Genomic DNA, 23,301 nt, shown 5'->3' on the forward strand with positions numbered 1-23,301 from the left:
TCCCTCCTTCTCCCCCTCCCCCACTTCCCCTTCCCCCCACTCCATCCCCCTCAACCCTGCTTATCCTCCCCCCTCCCCCTCCCTGCCTCCCTTCACCTCCCTCCCTAGGAGATAGATTTAAACTTAAAAATGTGAATAACTTTAAAAATATAACACCGATTTCAATGAAACTTCTTCCATTAGCACCAAAGGGACGACGGTGAGTAAGGTGGGCCTAAAATTGTCATGCTATCGCGTACCGTTTTGGATGTAGTTCAGGAACAAACACAAGAGTTTTAGTATATAGATGGTGGAAACAGGCCCACTGGCCCACCGAACATGCCCCATCTACAATAGTATAACCAGCTTGTGTTTGGTCCAGATCCTTCTAGAATTATCCTATCCATGAACCTGTCCAAATGTCTTTCAAACATTATGATAGATAGTACCTGCCTCCACTACCTCCTCTGGCAGCTCGTTCCATATGCCCACCACCTTTTGTGTAAAGGAGTTGCCCCTCAGGTTCCTATTAGATCTCCCCCCCCCCCCCCCCTCACCTTAAACTGATATCCTCTGGTTCTTGTTTCTCCTACTCTGGATAAAAGATGCTGATGCAGGTCACCCTATTTAATCTGCTGATAATCTTCTCCACCTCCCTGTGACACTGGTAACACTATCCGTTTAACAAAGCCATTGTGGTGAGATGTCGAAGGTGTTGACGTGAACTCCACCAAATCTGGACTGTGCAAGTGTTAAGAGATACATCGTCTGGGCTGGAAGCTCCCTGTGGACTTACCCTCACGAAGGACTTTCTGACGTTGGCAAAACAAAGGTGAAAATTAAGTAGTCACCAGGTTGATATGTGAATGGGATCTATTGAGACTTAGGGGTAGGGTGTTTTGCTGCTGCTAATGTGTTGAAAGAGGGAAGATGACTGGACCTGCTGTGAAATGGTCCAGTCTGGGTGCAACAAAGGTGCAAATGGTGGGCGGAGCAGCGTGGGAACAGAGGCTGATACACATCCACCAACGATGTTCCGGCCAATTGGTGGTCCGGACCTCCTATAATCTGGACAGCGCTTGAAATGCCCCCTGGAAGTCCGCCCGAAAATGTGGTGCCTAGGCGGCCGATCTCGAACTCATCGAGACTTCCCCGGCTGATTGATGGGTTGAATTTGCCCCCCCCCCCCTTGTGGCTGGGGCTCTGGAACTCTGGCCTGGCTGGAGCCGGCGGATCCGTTCCCACGGCTGACTTCCAGGGACGACTTTGCCGGGCCAGTATCCCGGCTCCTCGGCGGACCATCCCGGTACAGCTGGATCTCCTCATGGAGACCGTAACCCCTGTCGGTCCGGCAACACGGATAATATGGCAAGGCTCTGGAACCAAAGGGGCCGGAAAATCAGTGATGGCGCTCTGGCGCTCTGGCGCTCTGGCGCTCTGGCGCGGTAAGGCAGCACCTCTGCCGCTGTGCCACTGTGCCACAGCACAACCTGAAATGAAGGACCAATTTAAAAGTGTGCTGCAGAAAAGAAAGATTAAAGGATGAAATAAAGTTGTCACCTCATGGGCATCAAAAGATAGAGCTCTGGGGGCCAGTGGAATCAAGGGATATGGGGAGAGGTTGGGCACAGGTTGCTGATTGTGGATGATCAGCCATGATCACAATGAATGGCGGTGCTGGCTCGGAGGGCCGAATGGCCTCCTCCTTTAGAAGGATGAGAGGGGATCTTATAAGATCCATATAAGATTATTAAGGGGTTGGACACGTTAGAGGCAGGAAACATGTTCCCAATGTTGGGGGAGTCCAGAACCAGGGGCCACAGTTTAAGAATAAGGGGTAGGCCATTTAGAACTGAGATGAGGAAAAACTTTTTCAGTCAGAGAGTTGTGAATCTGTGGAATTCTCTGCCTCAGAAGGCAGAGGAGGCCAATTCTCTGAATGCATTCAAGAGAGAGCTAGATAGAGCTCTTAAGGATAGCGGAGTCAGGGGGTATGGGGAGAAGGCAGGAACGGGGTACTGATTGAGAATGATCAGCCATGATCACATTGAATGGCGGTGCTGGCTCGAAGGGCCGAATGGCCTACTCCTGCACCTATTGTCTATTGTCTATTGTCTCCTGCACCTATTGTCTATGTTTCGATGAATATTTCATTCGTGGGCATCGGGTGAGAAGTTTAGTGTTGATCTCACTGAGCTGTGGGCTGAGATATAATTGCAGAGACTTAAACACATCACTGAGGTAAACATGATGTACACATATTTTTAGGGGAGAAGACTTGGGATAAGATGATAGTTAAAATGTTTTCCTGGTGTGCGTCACGAAACGCTAATCCCCCAGGTAAACGTTCAACCATGGATTAGAGCATGCGACAGGAAAGCAATCTGCCCAAAGTGCCCTCAAGGCAAGGATGACAGCCCAATTTGTACTGTGAGCCACAATTACCAAATATAAACACAATTTTAACTAATCTCATGTCTGCGTAGATAAGGCTTCCCGGCCTGTCTTCAGCCTGAAAGTTTTTTCGGGGGGGGGGGGGGGGAGGGGTGGGGTGGAAGATCTGATGGTGTGAAAAGACCAGGATAACTTAGGACCTCCAGTTCTCACCCCCCCACCCCCCCCCCCCACTCCATTTCCCTGCTTCCACTCTGTCGAAGGGTCCCAACCTGAAACGTCACCTATCCATTTTCTCCAGAGCTGCTGCCTGACCCGTTGAGTTACTCCAGCACTCTGTGCCTATCTCTGGTATAAACCAGCATCTGCAGTTCATTGCCCCGACCAGACTTCCAACATCTGTTTTGCAGCACATATTGTTTGCTAATTTTCCACAGCGACCACGATATTATTTCTGGTCCTGTCAAATAAAATCTGTTACTTAGTGGAAGAGTTACAGAACTGAATGTCAAAGGCTGCACATATTCCCTTGCAAGAAGGTAAGGCGTAGCCAGAGAAATGGCAGTGCAGCTAAATGCAATAAGACACATGTTAGCTTGCTTTACAGTTTGTATCTGACAGCTGCAGGCCCAGAGAACTGCCAAAAGCAAGGTTCTGCTCTGAACGTAAACGCCACTAATTGTATAACCTCGCTGTAAGCCCTTTAGAGAAGCCAGCCGAACATAGCACACACTTCCCTTATCTTGTAGAATGTAAATATTTGCCCAAAAGTATTTCACTGATTTAATTGGAAGTAATTGGACATCTCGCTCTTTATACATTCACTCGAAAGAATACTCCTATTTTCTGATAAACTAAAGCTGTTTAGAAACATAGAAAACATAGAAAATAGGTGCAGGAGTAGGCCATTCGGCCCTTCGAGCCTGCACCGCTATGAATGCCAACATACCATTGCTTTCTTCACTGCCTGCTGCATCTGCATGCCTACTTTCAATGACTGGTGTACCACGACACCCAGGTCTCGTTGCATCTCCCCTTCTCCTAATCGGCCACCATTCAGATAATAGTCTGCTTTCCTGTTCTTGCCACCAAAGTGTGCGACTAAATATTCACTTTATTCTGCGCTTTAGACTGAAGAGAGACAACGCGGAAACTGGTCCCTCGACCCACCGAGTCAGTCTACACCTACCAGCGATCATCCCGTACACAAGCACTATCCGACACACAGGTGACAACTTACAATTTTACCAAAGCCAATTAACCTACAAACCTGTACGTTTTCGGGGAGCGGGAGGAAACCGGAGCACCCGGAGAAAACCCACGCGGGTCACGGGGTGAACGTACAAATTTCGTACAGACAGCGCCCGTAGTCAGAAAGTGTAAGAAAATAACTGCAGATGCTGGTACAAATCGAAGGTATTTATTTCACAAAATGCCGGAGTAACTCAGCAGGTCAGGCAGCATCTCAGGAGAGAAGGAATGGGTGACGTTTCGGGTCGAGGCCCTTCTTCAGTCTGATGTCAGGGGGGCGGGACAAAGGAAGGATATAGGTGGAGACAGGAAATAGAGGGAGAACTGGGAAGGGGGAGGGGAAGAGAGGGACAGAGGAACTATCTAAAGTTGGAGAAGTCAATGTTCATACCGCTGGGCTGCAAGCTGCCCAGGCGAAATATGAGGTACTGTTCCTCCAATTTCCAGTGGGCCTCACTATGGCACTGGAGGAGGCCCATGACAGAAAGGTCAGACTGGGAGTGGGAAGGGGAGTTGAAGTGCTCAGCCACCAGGAGATCAGGTTGGACAAGGTGGACTGAGCGAAGGTGTTGAGCGAAACGATCGCCGAGCCTGCGTTTGGTTTCCCGATGCACCTGTAGTCAGGATCAATCTCGGGTCTGTGGTGCTGTAAGGCAGCAACTCTGCCGCTGTGCCACTGTGACGCCCCGACACATTAATTACGGTTCATCAATTTAGAGATTATATTACATGATTTTTTAATGAACGTCCAATCTGTAGATATCTGTAACTTTGCCCTGATGATAAATCGAAAAGATAATTGACTGAATCTGGATGCAAAATAAATAAACCTCTTTTAATTAGTCAAACATACATGGATTTGCAACAAATGTCTTATTTCTGGACTGTATGAATCCATGAGCTCTTGGCTCTATTTAGGAATTTTTGCCCAAAATACTTTATACAGCAATTTACAGTTTAATATATTTTGTTAATATATTTAACAAAAAAACATATTTTGACATGTACCAACACTTAGAATTCCATCTTTGGATAATGTTCCAAGTTATTTTATCGACTTCAGGTGGAAATCTGGATTATCACAACCTGGTTTTCTGGCTATCAGGCCACATTATCTGAAGACTTATTTTTCCCATAACCAAAGGGCATCTTTTTCACACAGAGAGTGGTGTGATATGAAATGAGCTGCCAGCGGAGGTGGTTGAGGCAGAAACTATGACGACATTTAAAAGACATTTGGACAGGTAGGTGGGTAGGAAATGTCGAGAGGGATATGGGCCAAACGCGGGCAGGTGGGACTAATTCAGATGGGGCGATGTGTAGAAACAAGGAGCTACAAGTATTGGTTTATGTGCCAAAGGTAGACACAAAGTGTTGGGGTAAGTCAGCGGGCCAGGTAGCATCTCGGGAGTAAAAGGATGGATGATGTTTCGGTTCTGAATCCTTCTTCAGACTGAAAAACGTCTCGGCCCGAAACGTCCCCCATCCTTTTTCTCCAGAGATGCTGAGTTGCTCCAGCACTTTGTGTCTATCTTTCGTGTAGATGGGGCATCTTGGTCAGCTGGACGAGAGGGTCTGTTTCCGTGCTGTAAGACCCGATGACTCCTTGACCAACTTGGGCCGGGACCCTTTTAAAGATGGTTCACGTTGCTTTAACATACAGGTCTAATGTGACTATTATTTGCTTACCAGTAAAAAGGCTGGGCTAAAAAACTTCCAACAGAGCCTCCAGTAGAGTCCCGGCTTGAAGCCTGTCATCTGTTTGATGTCTTCACTGAACCTGTCAACTCCTGAGGCAGAAGCAAAGCCAGAACACATTAGAGAATCTCCAGTATCGTGGGCGGGACATTGCAACACCCTCTCCAAAGTAATTGCCAGTGAAACAGTGCAATTTTATACCGTCACAAAAGAAACAGCAATCTAATTGCCCACCAGCAGACGAACATTGTAATTTCTGAACAGAATTCTCTACACCAGCTTTCCAAAGGATACACAGACCAAGCTGAAGCTAAGTTCCTTAAATGCAAGATTGTCCATTTAGTCTTAAATACTCATCCAAGTCTACTCCCAGGTTAATGATCTGAATTAAATAAAATAACGGATACTTGTTTAGAGATTTGAGATTATACTTTAGAGATACAGCAGGGAAACAGGCCCATCGAGTCCACAACGACTGTCGATCACCCATTCATGCTGGGTCTATGTTATCCCTTTCTCACCCACTCCCCACACATCCAAGGGCAATTTACAGAGGCCGATTAAAAAGAAGATAGGTTATAGAACTGCAATAAAAGAAAATGATTTTTCATTTTAACCAAATATATCAGAGTCACCAGGAACTTGATAGCATTCTTTGAAAATGCTCTTTGCAACTACTTAAGGCAAATACTTTAAAAAAAAGAGATGATTAGAAGATATTACTTAAACTCCACATTCCAAACCCAAGGGTAAAATGATATTTTTCCAAATGGACAGAGAAGTGAAGAAAGATAACTCAGATATAAAGATTTGAAAAAACCCAACTGCAGGGGTTAATATTTCAGTTGGCAGAATGTGGTGAAGTAGGCAATCACGACTACACAAAATTCTGTCCCATTAATTTGAATTATGTTCGTGTCATGCCGTTGGAGTCAAGCATTTAATTTCTTCAAGAATTAAAAGGAATATTAGTTGATTGAGGTCAGGACACAGCCCATAAAATCAATTTAAAACAGTCGCTTTGTGTCAAATGTATTTAATATAGTTAATGCGCATCCAAAGCCCTGTGAAATAGAACACAGTGCTGGAGTAACTCAACGGGCCAGGCAGCATTTGTGGAGAACATGGATAGGTGACGTTTCACAGAGTGCTGGAGTAACTCAGCGGGTCAGGCAGCATCTCTGGAGAACATGGATAGGTGACGTTTCACAGAGTGCTGGAGTAACTCAGCGGGTCAGGCAGCATCTCTGGAGAACATGGATAGGTGACGTTTCACAGAGTGCTGGAGTAACTCAGCGGGTCAGGCAGCATCTCTGGAGAACATGGATAGGTGACGTTTCACAGAGTGCTGGAGTAACTCAGCGGGTCAGGCAGCATCTCTGAAGAACATGGATAGGTGACGTTTCAATCTGAAGAAGGGTCCTGATCCAAAACGTCACGTGCCCATGTTCTCCAGAGGTGCTGCCTGACCCATTGAGTTACTCCAGCACTTTGTGTCCTTTTGTGTAATCCAGCATCTGCAGTTCCTTGAATCTGCCCAGTCAAATAGATCTCCATTTTTGAACTTCATGCCATTTGAACCTATTGAGATTATTTTATCTTGGCACAATGTTCGGCATGGACTTTGTCGGCCGAAGGGCCTTGTCCTGCTGCTGCTCCTGCACTGCTCTCTGTGTTATTCAGGTAAGCACTGACAGGTTGCAGGTCTAACTGTACCCGATATCGCAGTGGGATCATTGCCACTAACTCCCTTCACGAAACCAGTCCTGAACTGGGGCTTGTGAAGCAAACAATTAGGTTGTTACTTGTCAATGCAAAGTAACTAATAACTGTTTCAAGCGAAGAACATAGAACATAGGAAATAGGTGCAGGAGGAGGCCATTCGGCCCTTCGAGCCAGCACTGTGGCGCAGCGGTAGAGTTGCTGCCTTACAGCTCCAGAAAACCGGGTTCAATCCTGGCTACAGGCGCTGTCTGTACAGAGTTTGTGTAAGAAAATAACTGCAGATGCTGGTACAAATCGAAGTTATTTATTTCACAAAATGCTGGAGTAACTCAGTGGGTCAGGCAGCATCTCAGGAGAGAAGGAATGGGTGACGTTTCGGGTCGAGACCCTTCTTCAGACTGATGTCAGGGGGATGGGACAAACTCTGTACAGAGTTTGTTCGTTCTCCCCATGACCGCGTGGATTTACTCCGAGAACTTTGGTTTCCTCCCACCCTCCAAAGACATACAGGTTTGTAGGTTATTTGGCATGCTAAAAATGTAAAAATCGTCCCTAGTGTCGTGTTACTGTGCGGGGACCGCTGGCCAGTGCGGACTCGGTGGGCCGAAGGGCTGTATCTCTAAACTAAACAACATATGCTGCATTTCTGGTTGAAACATCAGGACAAACGTTTTACCGATTGCACTAGAAACTTCATGGACTCCACAGTGCACTATAGTGGTTGATGAGAAGCCAAATTATGAATCCTTCATGTCTATGAATGTCAGACATTACATTATCTATAATCTTTTCCACGCAAGATATTATCATTAAAAAAAAATACTAATGGTTTAACTCAAAAGTCTCAAGTTACCATAATGTATTAACTCCAATTAAGAGCATTTTGAAAGGAATGTTATTTACACTGGGTATAGTAATCCTTTCTGAAGGAGGGACATTTATGCTATTTGTATTGGCTGGGGTGGTAATGGATCCAGAATGATAAACTGGTATTTACGGGGCCAGGAACGAGATCATCATTTATCAGACTGAGAATATAAAACTTAATCTGCTTCTTCAGCTGGTTCTGTGAGTATTCTCCGAGAGTATTGTTCGAAAGCCCCACGGGTTTTCTCCGAGATCTTCGGTATCCTCCCACACTCCAAAGACGTACAGCTTTGTAGGTTAATTGGCTTGGTGCAAGTCTAAATTGTCCCGTGTGTGGGTAGGCTAGTGTTAATGTGCGGGGATCGCCGGTCAGTGCGCCCCTTTGTGCGAACTCCACACAGACAGCAACCACAGTCAGGGTTGGTCCCAGGCCTCTGCCACTCTCAGGCAATGGTTTTACTAAGTGCATCACTAAGCTGCCCTTTCTCGTGTGTCGGCTAAATATGTGTGTCGGCTACCAGATTGATTCCTGGGATGGCAGGACTTTCATATGAAGAAAGACTGGATAGACTCGGCTTGTACTCGCTGGAATTTAGAAGATTGTGGGGGGATCTTATAGAAACTTACAAAATTCTTAAGGGGTTGGACAGGCTAGATGCAGGAAGATTGTTCCCGATGTTGGGGAAGTCCAGAACATGGGGTCACAGTTTAAGGATAAGGGGGAAGTCTTTTAGGACCGAGATGAGAAAGTTTTTTTTCACACAGAGAGTTGTGAATCTGTGGAATTCTCTGCCACAGAAGGTAGTTGAGGCCAGTTCATTGGCTATATTTAAGAGGGAGTTAGATGTGGCCCTATGTGGCTAAAGGGATCAGGGGGTATGGAGAGAAGGCAGGTACAGGATACTGAGTTGGATGATCAGCCATGATCATATTGAATGGCGGTGCAGGCTCGAAGGGCCGAATGGCCTGCTCCTGCACCTATTTTCTATGTTTCTATGTTTCTTTGAACCACTAAGATGCCAATGAGTTGAACTCAAATGACAAATAATAAATTGTGTTTATTTGGGGGTTTTTTTCTTGAAAAAGGTTTAGAGATACTGCATGGAAACAGGCCCTTCGGCCCACCGAGACCACCCCGACCATTTTACAGAGGCCAATCAAACTACAAACCCACACGGCTTTGTGATGTGGGAGGAAACTGGAAAACCCAGAGGAAACCCATCCGGTCACAGGGAGAACGTACAAACGCCACACAGGCAGCACCCGAGCTCAGGATCGAACCTGGGTCTCTGGCACTGTGAGGCTGCAGCTTTATTCCATCCTTCTGTAGCACATCATGGTGAAATGGAATCATTTATATTCTTCCAGCAGTTTGTTTTAAAATAATCACAACTAAAATGACACTCTAAAAAACAATTTACATAAGCATTATGAATAGGTTGATGAATGCAAAAACATATTTAATCTTGATGGAGCATGAGGTTTAGTTTAACTTAGTTTAGAGATACAGCGAGGAAACAGGCCCTTCGGCCCACTGAATCCACTCCAGCCAATAAACACACATACACCAGTTCTACCCTCTACACGAGGGACAGTTTATAGAATCCAATTAACCTACAATGACCTGTACGTCTTTTGAATGTGGGAGGAAACCGGAGCACCAGGAAAAACCCCACACGGTCACAGGGAGAATGCACAAACTCCGTACAGACAGCGCCCTGAGTCAGGATTGAACCCGGGTCTCTGGCGCCTTAAGGCAGCAACTCTACCGCTGCCCCAAATAAAGTCTAATTTCTTCGACAATGCAAAGACAAAATGAATGAGTGTTCAGTTATTTACTGTTATAACATGTATTAATTTCCACAAAAAATATTATCTTTGCTTGGAATATTGTACAAATAACTGGGAAGTTGACATTTCTGGACGAGTCCTTGATTAAGTCACAAAGATTATTCTCCATACGGTTGTTCAGATCTTCAAAGGTAATAGCTGCACTTGCAGTTGGATTGTCGGGGCATGAAAGGCCACCACAGTTTAGTTGCATGACTTTCACGAAGAGGCTGAAGACAAATATTTCAACAGCATTCGAATTCCTTAAATGTCACATTGTCCTTGAGGGTCTTAACAATGATCCCATTAAGTGACCCAAACTATGGAGTCTTTTCTTTTAGTCATGGAATAGAGAACAAAATGCCAGATCACATTATCAGCAGAGATTAATTAAAGCAAAGAGGTTTAATAGAGTATCATCTTTCATGAAAGAGTTCACCCATCATAGACCTCTGGCCTTAAATTACCCTGGGTACCCATCTGAGGATTACAATTGGAGGTATCTACGCGCTACGATAGCAAGAATCACACAGGCACATCTCAACTCTGGTTTAGACTGGAGAGGGCACATCTAGGGGGTCACCAGGATGTTGCGTAGAGAGTATTAGCTATAAGGGAGGTTGGACAAACTTGGATTGTTTTCTCAGGAACATTGGAGACTGAGGGGTGACCTGATAGAAGTAATTAAGATGATGAGAGGCATAGATAGGGTAGATAGTCAAAGTCTTTTCTCTAGGGTGCAAATGTCATACCCTAGAGCACATAGCTTAGTTTAGATTAGTTGAGTTTAGTTTAGTTGAGTTGAGTTGAGTTTAGTTTAGTTTAGTTTAGTTTAGTTTAGTTTAGAGATACAGCATGGAAATAGGCCCTTCGGCCAACCAAGTCCGTGCCAGCCACCGATCCCCACACACTAACACTATCCTACACACACTAGGGACAATTATACATGTACACCATGGCAATTAACCTACAAACCTGTACGTCTTTGGAGTGTGGGAGGAAACTGGAGATACCGGAGAAAACCCATGCAGGTCACAGGGAGGACATACAAACTCTGTACAGACAGCACCCGTAGTCGGGACCGAACTCTGGTCAGATGAGTAATAATTATATTTAATGAAATTTGGTCTAAACCCTATCAGCACCAAAAGTACAGTACAATACAAAGGAAAAAAAGAACTGTTCATATTGCTCCCTGTTAAACTAGTGCTGTATCCACCTTGATATCTTATCCGAGTTAAACTGATACTATAATAATAAATTAATTCCATGTATTAATTAATGTAATAAACGCGGGCAGCACTGTGGTGCAGCGGTAGAGTTGCTGACTCACAGCGCCAGAGACCCGGGTTCGATTCTGACTATGGGTGCTGTCTGTGCGGAGTTTGTACGTTCTCCCTGTGACCTGCGTGGGTTTTCTCCGGGTGCTCCGGTTTCCTCCTACACTCCGACAACGTTAATTGGTCTCTGTAAATTGTAAATTGTCGCCAGAGTGTAGGACCGTGTTAGTGTGCGGGAATAGCGGATAATTAATTCATTAATTTATTTATTACATAACAATTTACCATACAAAACATTGTATTCAAATAATTTTAAATGGACAAGAGGGCCTTACCATAAAACCACGACACCCCAATAGCTTCGATTAATACTCCAAACAGGATAGCTGTTCCTGCAGCAAATTGATCGAGTAATGTGAACACGTAAATCCCCCCCTACAGAAGGCAGAAATAGGTCATTAATATTTTCCTATTAAGTCAATTGTCCTTAAATGTTTCTCAAAAACATAACAAATTTGCAAGATTCAGGATGATATTTAATTTGACAATCTCCAGCATTATGTACAAATTATTTTTGAACTGGAATCCTCCTAGGTTATTAATAAACCAACATCCTTCCACCATCGAGAGACACAAAGCACTGGAATAACTCAGCGGGTCAGGCAGCATCTCTGGAGAAAAAGGATGGGCGCCGTTTCAGGTTGGGACTCCTCTTCAGACTGAAATTCCAGGGGCAGGAGGGAACTGCGGATGTTGGTTTTACACCGAAGATAGGCACAAAATGCAGGAGTAACTTAGCGGGACAGGTAGCATCTCTGGTTGAGACATCGACCCGAAACGTCGCCCATTCCTTCTCTCCAGAGATGCTGCCTGTCCCGCTGAGTTACTCCAGCATTTTGTGCCTATCTTCGATTTAAACCAGCATCTGCAGATCTCCCCGACTACTTTACCCCCCCCCCCCTCGGTTTGGCAACAACTTTGCCCAAGTCCGTGAGAGGTTGTCGGGTGTTGGAAGAGTTGAACCTATCCAGCACACAGACCAGTCCTTCCACCATTGACTTCATCTACACTTCACCCTGCCTCAGAAAAGCAGCCCGACCCGCTGAGCTACTCCAGCACTTTGTGTCCATCTTCGACGCTCCCCAGGCTACCATGTTCCGACTTGCGATAGTTCGACTTTGCGATGGTGCAAACGGCAGCGACCCGTGGCGAGCCACAGCTCGCTTCCGGCCACGTGATCGCACGTATCAAATGCATTTCCACTTACAATATTCCCAGTTTCCGATGGGTTTCTCGAAACGGAACTCCACCGTAAGCTGAGGAGCGCCTGGAGATTCCTTCCTGCACACGTTTACCTGCACGTTTAACGTCGGCCCACGCTTTGCCGCCCCTGGCCGCTTCACACTTACGTTGGTGATGCAGAGAAGTGCAATCAGGAACGTCCCGCCTGCAGTGACCAGCGTGAAAAGCTTCCGGTGCTTCTTCAAAATCTTGAAGTCATCTGTGATTCCCGTCACCACTGCCTCCATGCCACCCATCTGCAGAGACGGCGAGACCACAAAGGATTGCATCAAAACCACGATGACTAGGCTTTCCTTCATCGATGACTAAGCTTTATATTAAAGCTTGTATTCACTGGAGTTTACAAGGATGAGAGGGGATCTTACAGAGACGTATAAAATTATAAAAGGACTGGACAAGCTGGATGCAGGAAAAATGTTCCCAATGTTGGGGGAGTCCAGAACCAGGGGCCACAGTCTTAGAATAAAGGGGAGGCCATTTAAAACTGTGGTGAGACAGAACTTTTTCACCCAGAGAGTTGTGAAATTGTGCCACAGAGGACAGTGGAGGCCAATTCACTAGATGAATTTAAGAGAGAGTTAGATTGAGCTCTAGGGGCTAGTGAAATTGGGGAGAAATTGGGGATATGGGGAGAAGGCAGGCACAGGTTACTGATTGCCGGACACTGTAGGCCTGGACACTGTAGGCCCGGACAGTGTAGGCCCGGACACCGTAGGCCCGGGGGCCGCTGTAGGTGGGTTTAAGGTGAAGGGGGGTCGATTGAATAGGAATCTGAGGGGTAACTTTTGCACACCAAGGGTGGTGGGTGTATGGAACGAGCTGCCGGAGGAGGTAGTCGAGGCAGGGACTATTGCGACGTTTAAGATGCAATTGGACAGGTACATGGACAAAACAGGGTTGGAGGGATATGGGCCAAACGCAGGCAGGGGGGACTAATGTAGATGGGACATGTTGGTCATGTGGGCAAGTTGGGCCGAAGGGCCTGTTTCCGTGCTGTACGCCTCTATTTCTCTGAAAAGGTCTAACTTATTGCAAGCTTGTGCATTTATACTCGTCAAGCAGGAACCTCTCACTCTCCACTTTTGCCAACTGATTGCCAAGGAATGTCAACACGAAGGGCAACTGTATCAAGGAGTTACTTTATAAGCTGCTAATTAGAAGCCGTGGTACAAGGCTTTCCAATTGAAAGCATCTGTGTTTGTTTCCATCTTATTCATTATCGTTGGATTAAAGTCTGGTTGGGAAGAGCAACATTTATCACGTTTACCCCCGAACTGCCCGAGGAGGTGGGACGAACCTTTCTCTTGAATCACTGGACCAGTGAACTTCAAGTGAGCGATGGGCAAATCAACAGGTCACTTACTGCACTGTCTATCCCCAACGTCAGCAGCATTATGAAGAACATGATCGCCCAAAATGTTGAACCTGGGAGCGTCGAGATCGCCTCGGGATAGATCACGAACACCAAGCCTGGACCTGTGAACACAACGGCAAACAGTGAACCTGCTGCTGGAATTACTACCCGACGCAAATAAACCACCAAACTACTTTAAAGTAGGGAGGAGAGCCTACGATTTCTACTCATAACTTCATAGGTTATAGGAGCAGAATTAGGCAATTTGGCCCATTGAGTCTACTCTGCCATTCAATCGTGGCTGACGGGTGCCAGGGGTGATGGGGAGAAGGCAGGAGAATGGGGTTAGGAGGGAGAAATAGATCAGCCATGATGGAGCATACTTGATGGGCTGAATGGCCTAATCAATAGGCAATAGACAATAGGTGCAGGTGTAGACCATTCGGCCCTTCGAGCCAGCACCGCCATTCAATGTGATCATGGCTGATCATTCTCAATTAGTATCACATGATCTTGTGATCTTCCCTCTCAACACCATTCTCCTGCTTTCTCCCCATAACCCTTGACACCCGTACTGATCAGGAATCTGTCAATCTCCGCCTTAAAAATCCATTGACTTGGCCTCCACAGCCTTCTGCAGTAATAAATTCCACAGATTCACCACCCTCTGACTAAGGAAATTCTTCCTCATCTCCTTTCTACAGCTACGTCCTTTTATTCTGGGGCTGTGAGCTCTGGTCCTAGACTCTCCCACTAGTGGAAACATCCTCTCCACATCCACTCTATCCAGGCCTTTCACTATTCGGTAAGTTTCAATGAAACGTGCAGAGTCTGAAAGGATGGACAATTTGAGGGAGTGCAGAGGGTGCTGCTATGTGTCTGGCCTCCAGCTAGTCAGTCTGGTATCTCAAAGGAATAATCAAACATCTTTTAAATGGGGAAAATAAAGAATCGCAGATGCTGGTTTACACAAAACGACACAAGGTCTGGAGTAACTGCAGGTCAGGCAGATCCCAGGATCTCAGATCTGTCTGAAGAAGGGTCTCGACCCGAAACGTCACCCATTCCTTCTCTCCAGAGATGCTGCCTGTCCCGCTGAGTTACTCCAGTTTTTTGTGTCTGTCTTCGATTTAAACCAGCATCTGCAGTTCCTTCCTACACAGGTGATATTTCAGGTCAGACCTTTGTTCAGAGGCAAAGAATGGTCCCAGAATGTCACCTATACATGTTCTCCATTAATGCTACCTGATCTGCTGAGTTCAATTTAGTTTAGAGATACAGTGTGGAGCCCGGCCCTTCGGCCAGTCGAGTTTGGGCAGAACAACGATTGCCTTGTACACTAGTTCTCCCCTACACACTATGGACAGTGGGTCTCTACAAACCTGCATGTCTTTGGAATATGAGAGGAAACCAGAGCAATTGGATGCAAAGTAGATCAGAACATGAGCTACTGTCCGACATTACTCAGTCTGTCCGACATTAATCAGTCATAGGAGCAGAATTAGGCCGTTCGGCCCATCGCGTCTACTCTGTCATTCAATCGTGGCTGATCTATCTTTCCCCTCTCAACCCCATTCTCCTGCCTTCGCCCCATAACCTTTGACACCCCGTACAGAAAATCTCCGCTTTGAAGCACAGTAGGCCAATTCCTATTTTTAACAATGCAAAGTAAGGTTCTTCGGAAGAATGGATGACCAATATTAGGTGTAGGTGTGTGAGTGGAGATCAGGATGTGAAGAGGCAAAGCTGTGATTTATTTCACTCAAGTATTTGCACTGGATTTTTCATCTGAAAAAATGTCAGCCGTCACCACCGACTAATCTAATTGATCTTAGGATCTCTGGATACTATGATTAAACAGTGGAAAAACATTAAAATCTAATGTGAAACAGAGGGTGGTTCATTTAATGCCCTCACATTCTAATCTGCCACGTTTAATTTACTGATTGCTCTCACTTACTCAGTAAACCAATTCTCAAAGATTAATCTTAGAACCTGGAGATTGATGAATAACATTTACTGGGAACATTATTTTTTTTTTTTACAAGGAATTGATGATCAATTTAAAGTTATCAACATCTAATCAAATACCAGATTACACTTTATTTCAACAACTGGAAATCTAAGGCTCTAACTCTGTTTTTCGTGTCTGTACAGATTGATTGTGGTTTTGTGAGCTCAGAATCTCACTGTCGAATCTCAGCGGACAGGAGGTTTGGTTGCAGCACAAGTGACTGATAATTACTGTCAAAGGTATCACAAAATGCTGGAGTAACTCAGCAGGTCAGGCAGCATCTAGGAGAGAGGGAATGGGAGACCCTACGAAGGGTCTCGACCCGAAACGTCACCCATTCCCTCTCTCCTAGATGTTGCCTGACCTGCTGAGTTACTCCAGCATTTTGTGATACCTTCGATTTGTACCAGCATCTGCGGTTATTTTCCTGGATAATTACTGTCATATCCCTGAGCCCAACTCCCATTTAGGTGTATCTGGAGGAAACCCACGCGGTCACAGGGGAACGCGCAAACTCCACTCAGACAGCACCCGAGGCCAGGATGGGACCCAGATCTCTGCCGCTGTGAGGCAGCAGCAGCTCTGCCCGCTGCACCCCTGCCATGCCCTTATTCTTTAGAAGAGGTTTTAGACCTTGCACTTTAGATTTAGAATTTAGATTTAGATTTAGAGATACAGCGCAGAAACAGGCCCTTCGGCTCACCAGATCCGCGCTGCCCAGCGATCCCCGCACACTAACACTATCCTACACACACTAGGGACAATTTAAAAAAAAACATTTGCCCAGCCAATTAACCTACATACCTGTACGTCTTTGGAGTGTGGGAGGAAACCGATCTCGGAGAAAATCCACGCAGGTCACGGGGAGAACGTACAAACTCCGTACAGACAGCACCCGTAGTCAGGATCGAACCTGAATCTCCGGCGCTGCATCCGCTGTAAGGCAGCAACTCTACCGCTGCGCCACCGTGCAGCTTTAGGAAATACCGCGAGGAAACAGGCCCTTCTGCCCACCGAGTCTGCACCGACCAGCGAACAACCCGCACACTAGAACTATCCGACACACTCGGGACAATTTACAATTTTACAGAAGCCAATTAACCTACACACCTGTACGTCTTTGGAGTGTGGGAGGAAACTGGAGCACCCGGAGAAAACCCACGCAGGTCACGGGGAGAACGTACAAACTCCGTACAGACAAGCAAGACCTAGTCAGGACATACGTTATGAACTCTATTATCACTTAAAGATAAAGCTTGCATACTGACAACTTAGGGCCATTGCTTCTGATTTGTGTTCTGGCCATCGTACATACAGAGGATGTCCCAGAGGACATAAGTTTAAGGTGAAGAGGAAAAATTTAATAGGAATCATATGGGTGGCTTTTGCATACAATGGGGGTTGGTGCGTGTATGGAACGAGCTGCCAGAGGAGGTAGTTGAGGCAGGGACTATTGCATCGTTTAAGAAATAGTTAGACAGGTACATGGACAGGACAGGTTGACAGGGAAATGGGCCAAACGCAGGCAGGTGGGACTAGTGTAGATGAAAGTCAAAGGGCCTGTTTCCACGCTGTATGACTTTATGACTCTTGAAAACGTGCGTTTAAAACTGCATGAATGACTTACCATCTGTGGCTACCTCCGAAATATCAACTCCGTGTTTGAATGCCATATAGCCCAACACAGAAAATATTGCAAATCCCGAGAAGAAACTTGTCACGCAGTTGATGGAGCTGGTAAAAATGGCGTCTCTGTGACACAAGAAAAAAAGCACAATTTAGATGGAAATTCCATGGAGGTGACGTAAGAAATTTTCAGATTATTCAGCAAAAATTTTAGGAGTTTGTCTCCTATTTGCCTTGAATGACCAACTACTTACCTTGTTCCAGCGTTTGGCACACTAATCTTAACCGGATATATTCAACAACAGGAAAGCAGACATTAATTGCTACCATAACCAAAATATGTAAAAACAAATCTTAGCACCGAGATTTCTTTTATTGGTGATTTCTATTTTCTACATTTAGATTATTTACCTGGAAAATCATAAATCACTTGTCTTTGGTAATGCAGCAAATCTTCAATTGATGGAAGGATGTAAGTTTATATGGGCATATCTTTTATTAGAAAGGTGGATTAGAAACCAATAATGGATATTGATAAATGATAGAATATAGACTGGGTTATGCTGTCAAACTGGAAAGGGTACAGAGAAGATTTACAAGGGTGTTGCCAGGGATTATAGTGTCTGAGTTATCGGGAGAGGTTGAGTAGGCTGGGACTCTATTCCTTGGAGAGCAGGAGGATGAGGGCTGATCTTATTGAGGTGCATAAAATCATGAAAAGAATAGATCGGGTAAATGCACAGAGTCTCTTGCCTTGAATCGAGGACCAGTAGACATGGGTTTTGGGTGAAGGGGAAAAGATTTATTAGGAATCTGAGGGATACCTTTTTCACACAAAGGATATTGGGTGTTTGAGCTGCCAGAGATGGTGGTTGAGGCAGGGACTATCCTAACATTTAAGAAACAGTTAGACAGGTACATGGATAGGACAGGTTTGGAGGGATATGGACCAAATGCGGGCAGGTGGGACGAGTGTAGCTGGGACATGTTGGCCAGTGTGGGCAAGTTGTGCCATAGAGCCTGTTTCCACACTGTATCACTCTTTGACTCTATGACTGTATGTTTAACTACACCTCACCTAAAGACAATATTTGCAAGTCTGAATTCTTTGTTTTTGTTGAGTTTAGTTTAGAGATACAGCACGGAAACAGGCCCTTCTGCCCACCGAGCCCGCGCCGATCAGCGATCCCCGCACACTAATACTATCCCACTCACACACACTCGGGACAATTTACATTTATACAAAGCAAATTTTCCTACAAGCGTACGTCTTTGGAGTGTAGGACAACAGAAACCTTTTCCCCCTTTGCAGGTATCCTTTGCACCTGTGGATGTTATTGGTAATGGGCTTTCTGATGTTAAATAACAATTGTGTCACATTCCAAGAGCACTTGCTCCTCAAGTTCTGCGTTAAAGTCCTGAGAAACAACATGTAGTTCCATTGCAGTGCCAGTCGGTGGCAGCACCACAATGTATAAACAAAGATCAATGACTGCCCAAGAGTTGTTTGGAAAATTTATTTCAAACCAATATTTTTTTACATCGGCGAAACCAAACGCAGGCTCGGCTTCGCTCAACACCTGCGCTCAGTCCGCCTTAACCAACCTGATCTCCCGGTGGCTGAGCACTTCAACTCCCCCTCCCACTCCCAGTCTGACCTTTCTGTCATGGGCCTCCTCCAGTGCCATAGTGAGTCCCACCGGAAATTGGAGGAACAGCACCTCATATTTTGCCTGGGCAGCTTGCAGCCCAGTGGTATGAACATTGACTTCTCCAACTTTAGATAGTTCCTCTGTCCCTCTCTTCCCATCCCCTTCCCAGATCTCCCACTGTCTTCCTGTCTCCACCTATATCCTTCCTTTGTCCCGCCCCCCTGACATCAGTCTGAAGAAGGGTCTCGACCCGAAACGTCACCCATTCCTTCACTCCTGAGATGCTGCCTGACCTGCTGAGTTACTCCAGCATTTTGTGAATAAATACCTTCGATTTGTACCAACATCTCCAGTTATTTTCTTACACTTCACGCAAATAAGACTCCTTTCTTCTCTTTGAAGTGTAATTTAGCATTAATCACACCAAGTTAATTGCACATATTATTTTGCTGTTTTCTTTAAGCAGAATTGGGGTTTTTTAAGGTGGAGAGAGAGACACAAGAAACTGCAGATGCTGAAATCTTGAGCAAAACACAAAGTGCCGGAGTAACTCAGCAGGTCTGGCAGCACCTCTGGAGGAAATGGATAGGCGATGTCTTAGGTCGAGACTGAAGAAGGGTTCCGACCCGAAACGTCGCCTTTCCATTTTCCCCACACATGCTGAGTTACTCCAGCACTTTGTGTTTTGACCATTTAAAAACATTAATTGTGCATTTTTGCACTCATGTCATTTCCTCCTTGCAGTCTTTTTCCTTTAACTGTCTAAAAATCACGTGTAATTTAAGTATCATTTATATTTCTGTGTGTTGTCTGAGTATGTGTGCCTGTAATGCTGTTGCAAGCAAGGTTTTCAGTGTACCTGTAACATCACCACACGTAAGCATATGGCAATAAACTCAACAACATAAGAAACCCTGCAATAGGAATATCCTATGCATTGATGTCTGCATTTCCCACTTTCTACATAATACTTGTTTGCGTCTTCTCCCATTCAATTTTCGGCATTTTCTTCCCCCATGGACGATCTGGCACCTTTGACCATTAACTCAGTTTGCTCTGCCCATGTCTTCATTAATATATTCTATGGAGGAGGTTTCACAATGCTTCTCTCTACAACATTCATTCAAGTGGGAGGCATACCCAGAGCATTAAGCTGTTAATATCAAATCCAACCTCACCTCCAGAATTCAGTGTGACATAACACGACGTTATAACACTATGTTAGCACAGTGCCGAAGCTGGTAGAACTGCAGTCCCGGCACCAGAGACTCGGGTTCGATCCCGAACCTCTGGAGCAGTCTGTGTGGAGTTTGCAAGTGTGGAGTTTCCTCCAGGTGCTCCAGTTTCCTCCCACATCCCAAAGGCGTCCGTGTTTGTAAGTTAATTGGCCGTCTGTAAAATTGAGCCTCGTGTGGAGCGAGTGGATGCGAAGGTGGGATAACACTAGTGTGAACGGGCGATCAATGGTCGGCGTGGACTCGGTGGGCTGAAGGGCCCGTGTTCATGCTGTATCTCTAAGCTAAACTAAAACTGGAGAGAGAAAGCAAAGCTATGTAGAAAAGATTTGGTTAATAGGCTGGCCATGTGACAACTTGTGAAGAAATGGTGTAGAGGTGAACTAATTCAATTTAGCCAAACCATTTGGCCTAAAGTTCATTCCTTTCTTGTAATAAGAGATACAATTGACAACACAATAGACATACTAATCTTGCATGTTAGAAACATTTCAGGCATTTCGTTGAATAAAGTACAGCCATTGCAATCTTCCTATAGGTATGAGCATTAGGCCTTCATCACAATCCTCATCGTTCCTCATCCCGACATTGACCCTCTTGGTAAATGCTTCTTCCCACTCCTCCTCTATTGGTTCCCATCATTTCAATGATTTATAATCCTCCTGTGAAATATTTCCATTCATCTCCTCATACAACATCACATTAAGAATAAAGGCGACACAGTGCACAGTTAACAAGCTGTAATGACGTAGGATTGAGAACATAACTCATGATTTTTATATCATGCTTCATGGCGGCACAATGGTGTAGCGGTAGAGTTGCTGCCCGACAGCGTCAGAGACCCGGGTTCGATCCTCACTCAGGGTGCTGTCTGAATGAAGTTTGTACGTTCTCCCCATGACCTGCGTGGGTTTTCTCCGGATGCTCCGGTTTCCTCCCACACTCCAAAGACGTGCAGGTTTGTAGGTTAATTGGCTTCTGTAAGTTGTAAATTGTCCCTAGTGTGCAGGATAGTGCTACTGTATGGGTGATCGTGGTCGGCCTGGACTCGGTGGGACAAGGGGCCTTGTTTCCACTCAGTATCTCTAAAGTAAAGTAAATTATAAATGGTGACGAACTTAAAACTGCATCTTGATTTCTCACACAAATTCATTCCAAGGTTAGCGTTGGACAATTCGTTACACAATGTGAAAGGGAAGGTATGTGGGTTGTCTGTGCAATTTATATGTTATCTTCACGATTATTCCACTGACAGAGCAGCAGATAGTTTGGAGATATTACTGGAGAAAAAAATGAAACGTATTTCTGTCTTGCCTGTTCAATGCACCTGAAAATGGTTAAGTATGTTTAAAATTATAAACCATTAGTTTTGCTCAAAGTAGTTTCTAACCACTATGCAGATATAATTTCATTCGAACTGCTCAAGGTCCAGGCTGACCATAAATCTCCAGGACCTGATGACCTGTACACTGACATTTTGAAGTGCTATGGAGATACTGGATAAATTGTCAGAGCACTATATAAATCCCGAAATAAGAGGTGCACATAACAACGGTGAAGCAATGATCATAGGGGATTCAGCGGGACAGGCAGCGTCTCTGGAGAGAAGGAATGGGTGATGTTTCAGGTTGACTCAAGTTAGGAAAAGGGGACGTACAACGAGATCTGGGTGTCCTAGTGCATCAGTCACTGAAAGGAAGCATGCAGGTACAGCAGGCAGTGAAGAAAACCAATGGAATGTTGGCCTTCATAACAACAGGAGTTGAGTATAGGAGCAAAGAGGTCCTTCTGCAGTTGTACAGGGCCCTAGTGAGACCGCACCTGGAGTACTGTGTGCAGTTTTGGTCTCCAAATTTGAGGAAGGATATTCTTGCTATTGAGGGCGTGCAGCGTAGGTTTACTAGGTTAATTCCCGGAATGGCGGGACTGTCATATGTTGAAAGACTGGAGCGACTAGGCTTGTAAACACTGGAATTTAGAAGGATGAGAGGGGATCTTATCGAAACGTATAAGATTATTAAGGGGTTGGACATGTTAGAGGCAGGAAACATGTTCCCAATGTTGGGGGAGTCCAGAACAAGGGGCCACAGTTTAAGAATAAGGGGTAGGCCATTTAGAACGGAGATGAGGAAAAACATTTTCAGTCAGAGAGTTGTGAATCTGTGGAATTCTCTGCCTCAGAAGGCAGTGGAGGCCAGTTCTCTGAATGCATTCAAGAGAGAGCTAGATAGAGCTCTTAAGGATAGCGGAGTCAGGGGTTATGGGGAGAAGGCAGGTACGGGGTACTGATTGAGAATGATCAGCCATGATCACATTGAATGGTGGTGCTGGCTCGAAGGGCCGAATGGCCTCCTCCTGCACCTATTGTCTATTGTCTATTATCTCAGGTCTGAAGAAGGGTCTCGAATGAAACATCACCCATTCCTTCTCTCCAGAGATGCTGTCTGTCCCGCTGAGACACTCCAGCATTTTGTGCCTATCTTTGGGATAAATCAGCATCTTTAGTTCCTTCCTACACATCACAGGGGACTTATTGACTGGGCAAACCAAATTAATAGCAAACTTACTAATCCTGCCTTGCACGTCTTTCCCCAAATTGTTGCTATAATCCACAAACAACAATGGGCCCAGCACCAATCCCTGGGGCCTAACACTAGTCACAGGCCTCCAGTCCAAAAAACCAACCTTCCACCATCTGCTGCCTTCCAAGAAGCCAATTCCCTATCCAGTTGCTAATTCTCCACAGATCCCATGTAATCTAACCTACCAGAGCATCCTTCCATGCAGACCCTTATCAAATGCTATCTATGACTCTATGACTCTAAATGTTGTTATTGTATCTGCCTCAACCACTTCCTCTATCAGCTCGTTCCGTAAACATAACATCCTCTGTATGAAAAACTTGCCTTTCAGATTCTTATGAAATCTTGTCCCTCTCGCCTTAAACCTACGCTGCTTAGTTTCACATCCTACACACTAGGGTCAATGTACAGAAGCCAATTAACCTCCAAACCCGCACGTCATTGGAAACCGGAGCACCCGGAGAAAGCCCACGTGTTTCAGAGGGAGATGGAACAAACGCCGAACAGACAGC

The 23,301-nt window shown here is 45.4% G+C and overlaps 1 protein-coding gene across 2 annotated transcripts in view; it reads right to left on the reverse strand.

Moving 5' to 3' along the window:
* slc6a2 (solute carrier family 6 member 2) overlaps window positions 1–23,301 on the reverse strand; it is a 110,813-nt gene that overhangs the window by 6,909 nt on the left and 80,603 nt on the right. For both annotated transcript variants that reach the window (XM_078400373.1, XM_078400372.1), the window contains exons 8-12: window positions 17,322–17,446; window positions 13,690–13,802; window positions 12,434–12,562; window positions 11,360–11,459; window positions 5,314–5,414 (exon numbers count right to left, since the gene is read on the reverse strand). In XM_078400373.1, the coding sequence (XP_078256499.1) occupies window positions 5,314–5,414; window positions 11,360–11,459; window positions 12,434–12,562; window positions 13,690–13,802; window positions 17,322–17,446 (568 nt within the window). The remainder of the gene's footprint in view (window positions 1–5,313; window positions 5,415–11,359; window positions 11,460–12,433; window positions 12,563–13,689; window positions 13,803–17,321; window positions 17,447–23,301) is intronic.

This window comes from Rhinoraja longicauda, chromosome 6 (genome assembly GCF_053455715.1).
Source record: "Rhinoraja longicauda isolate Sanriku21f chromosome 6, sRhiLon1.1, whole genome shotgun sequence".
In the NCBI taxonomy this organism is placed as follows: Eukaryota; Metazoa; Chordata; class Chondrichthyes; order Rajiformes; family Arhynchobatidae; genus Rhinoraja; species Rhinoraja longicauda.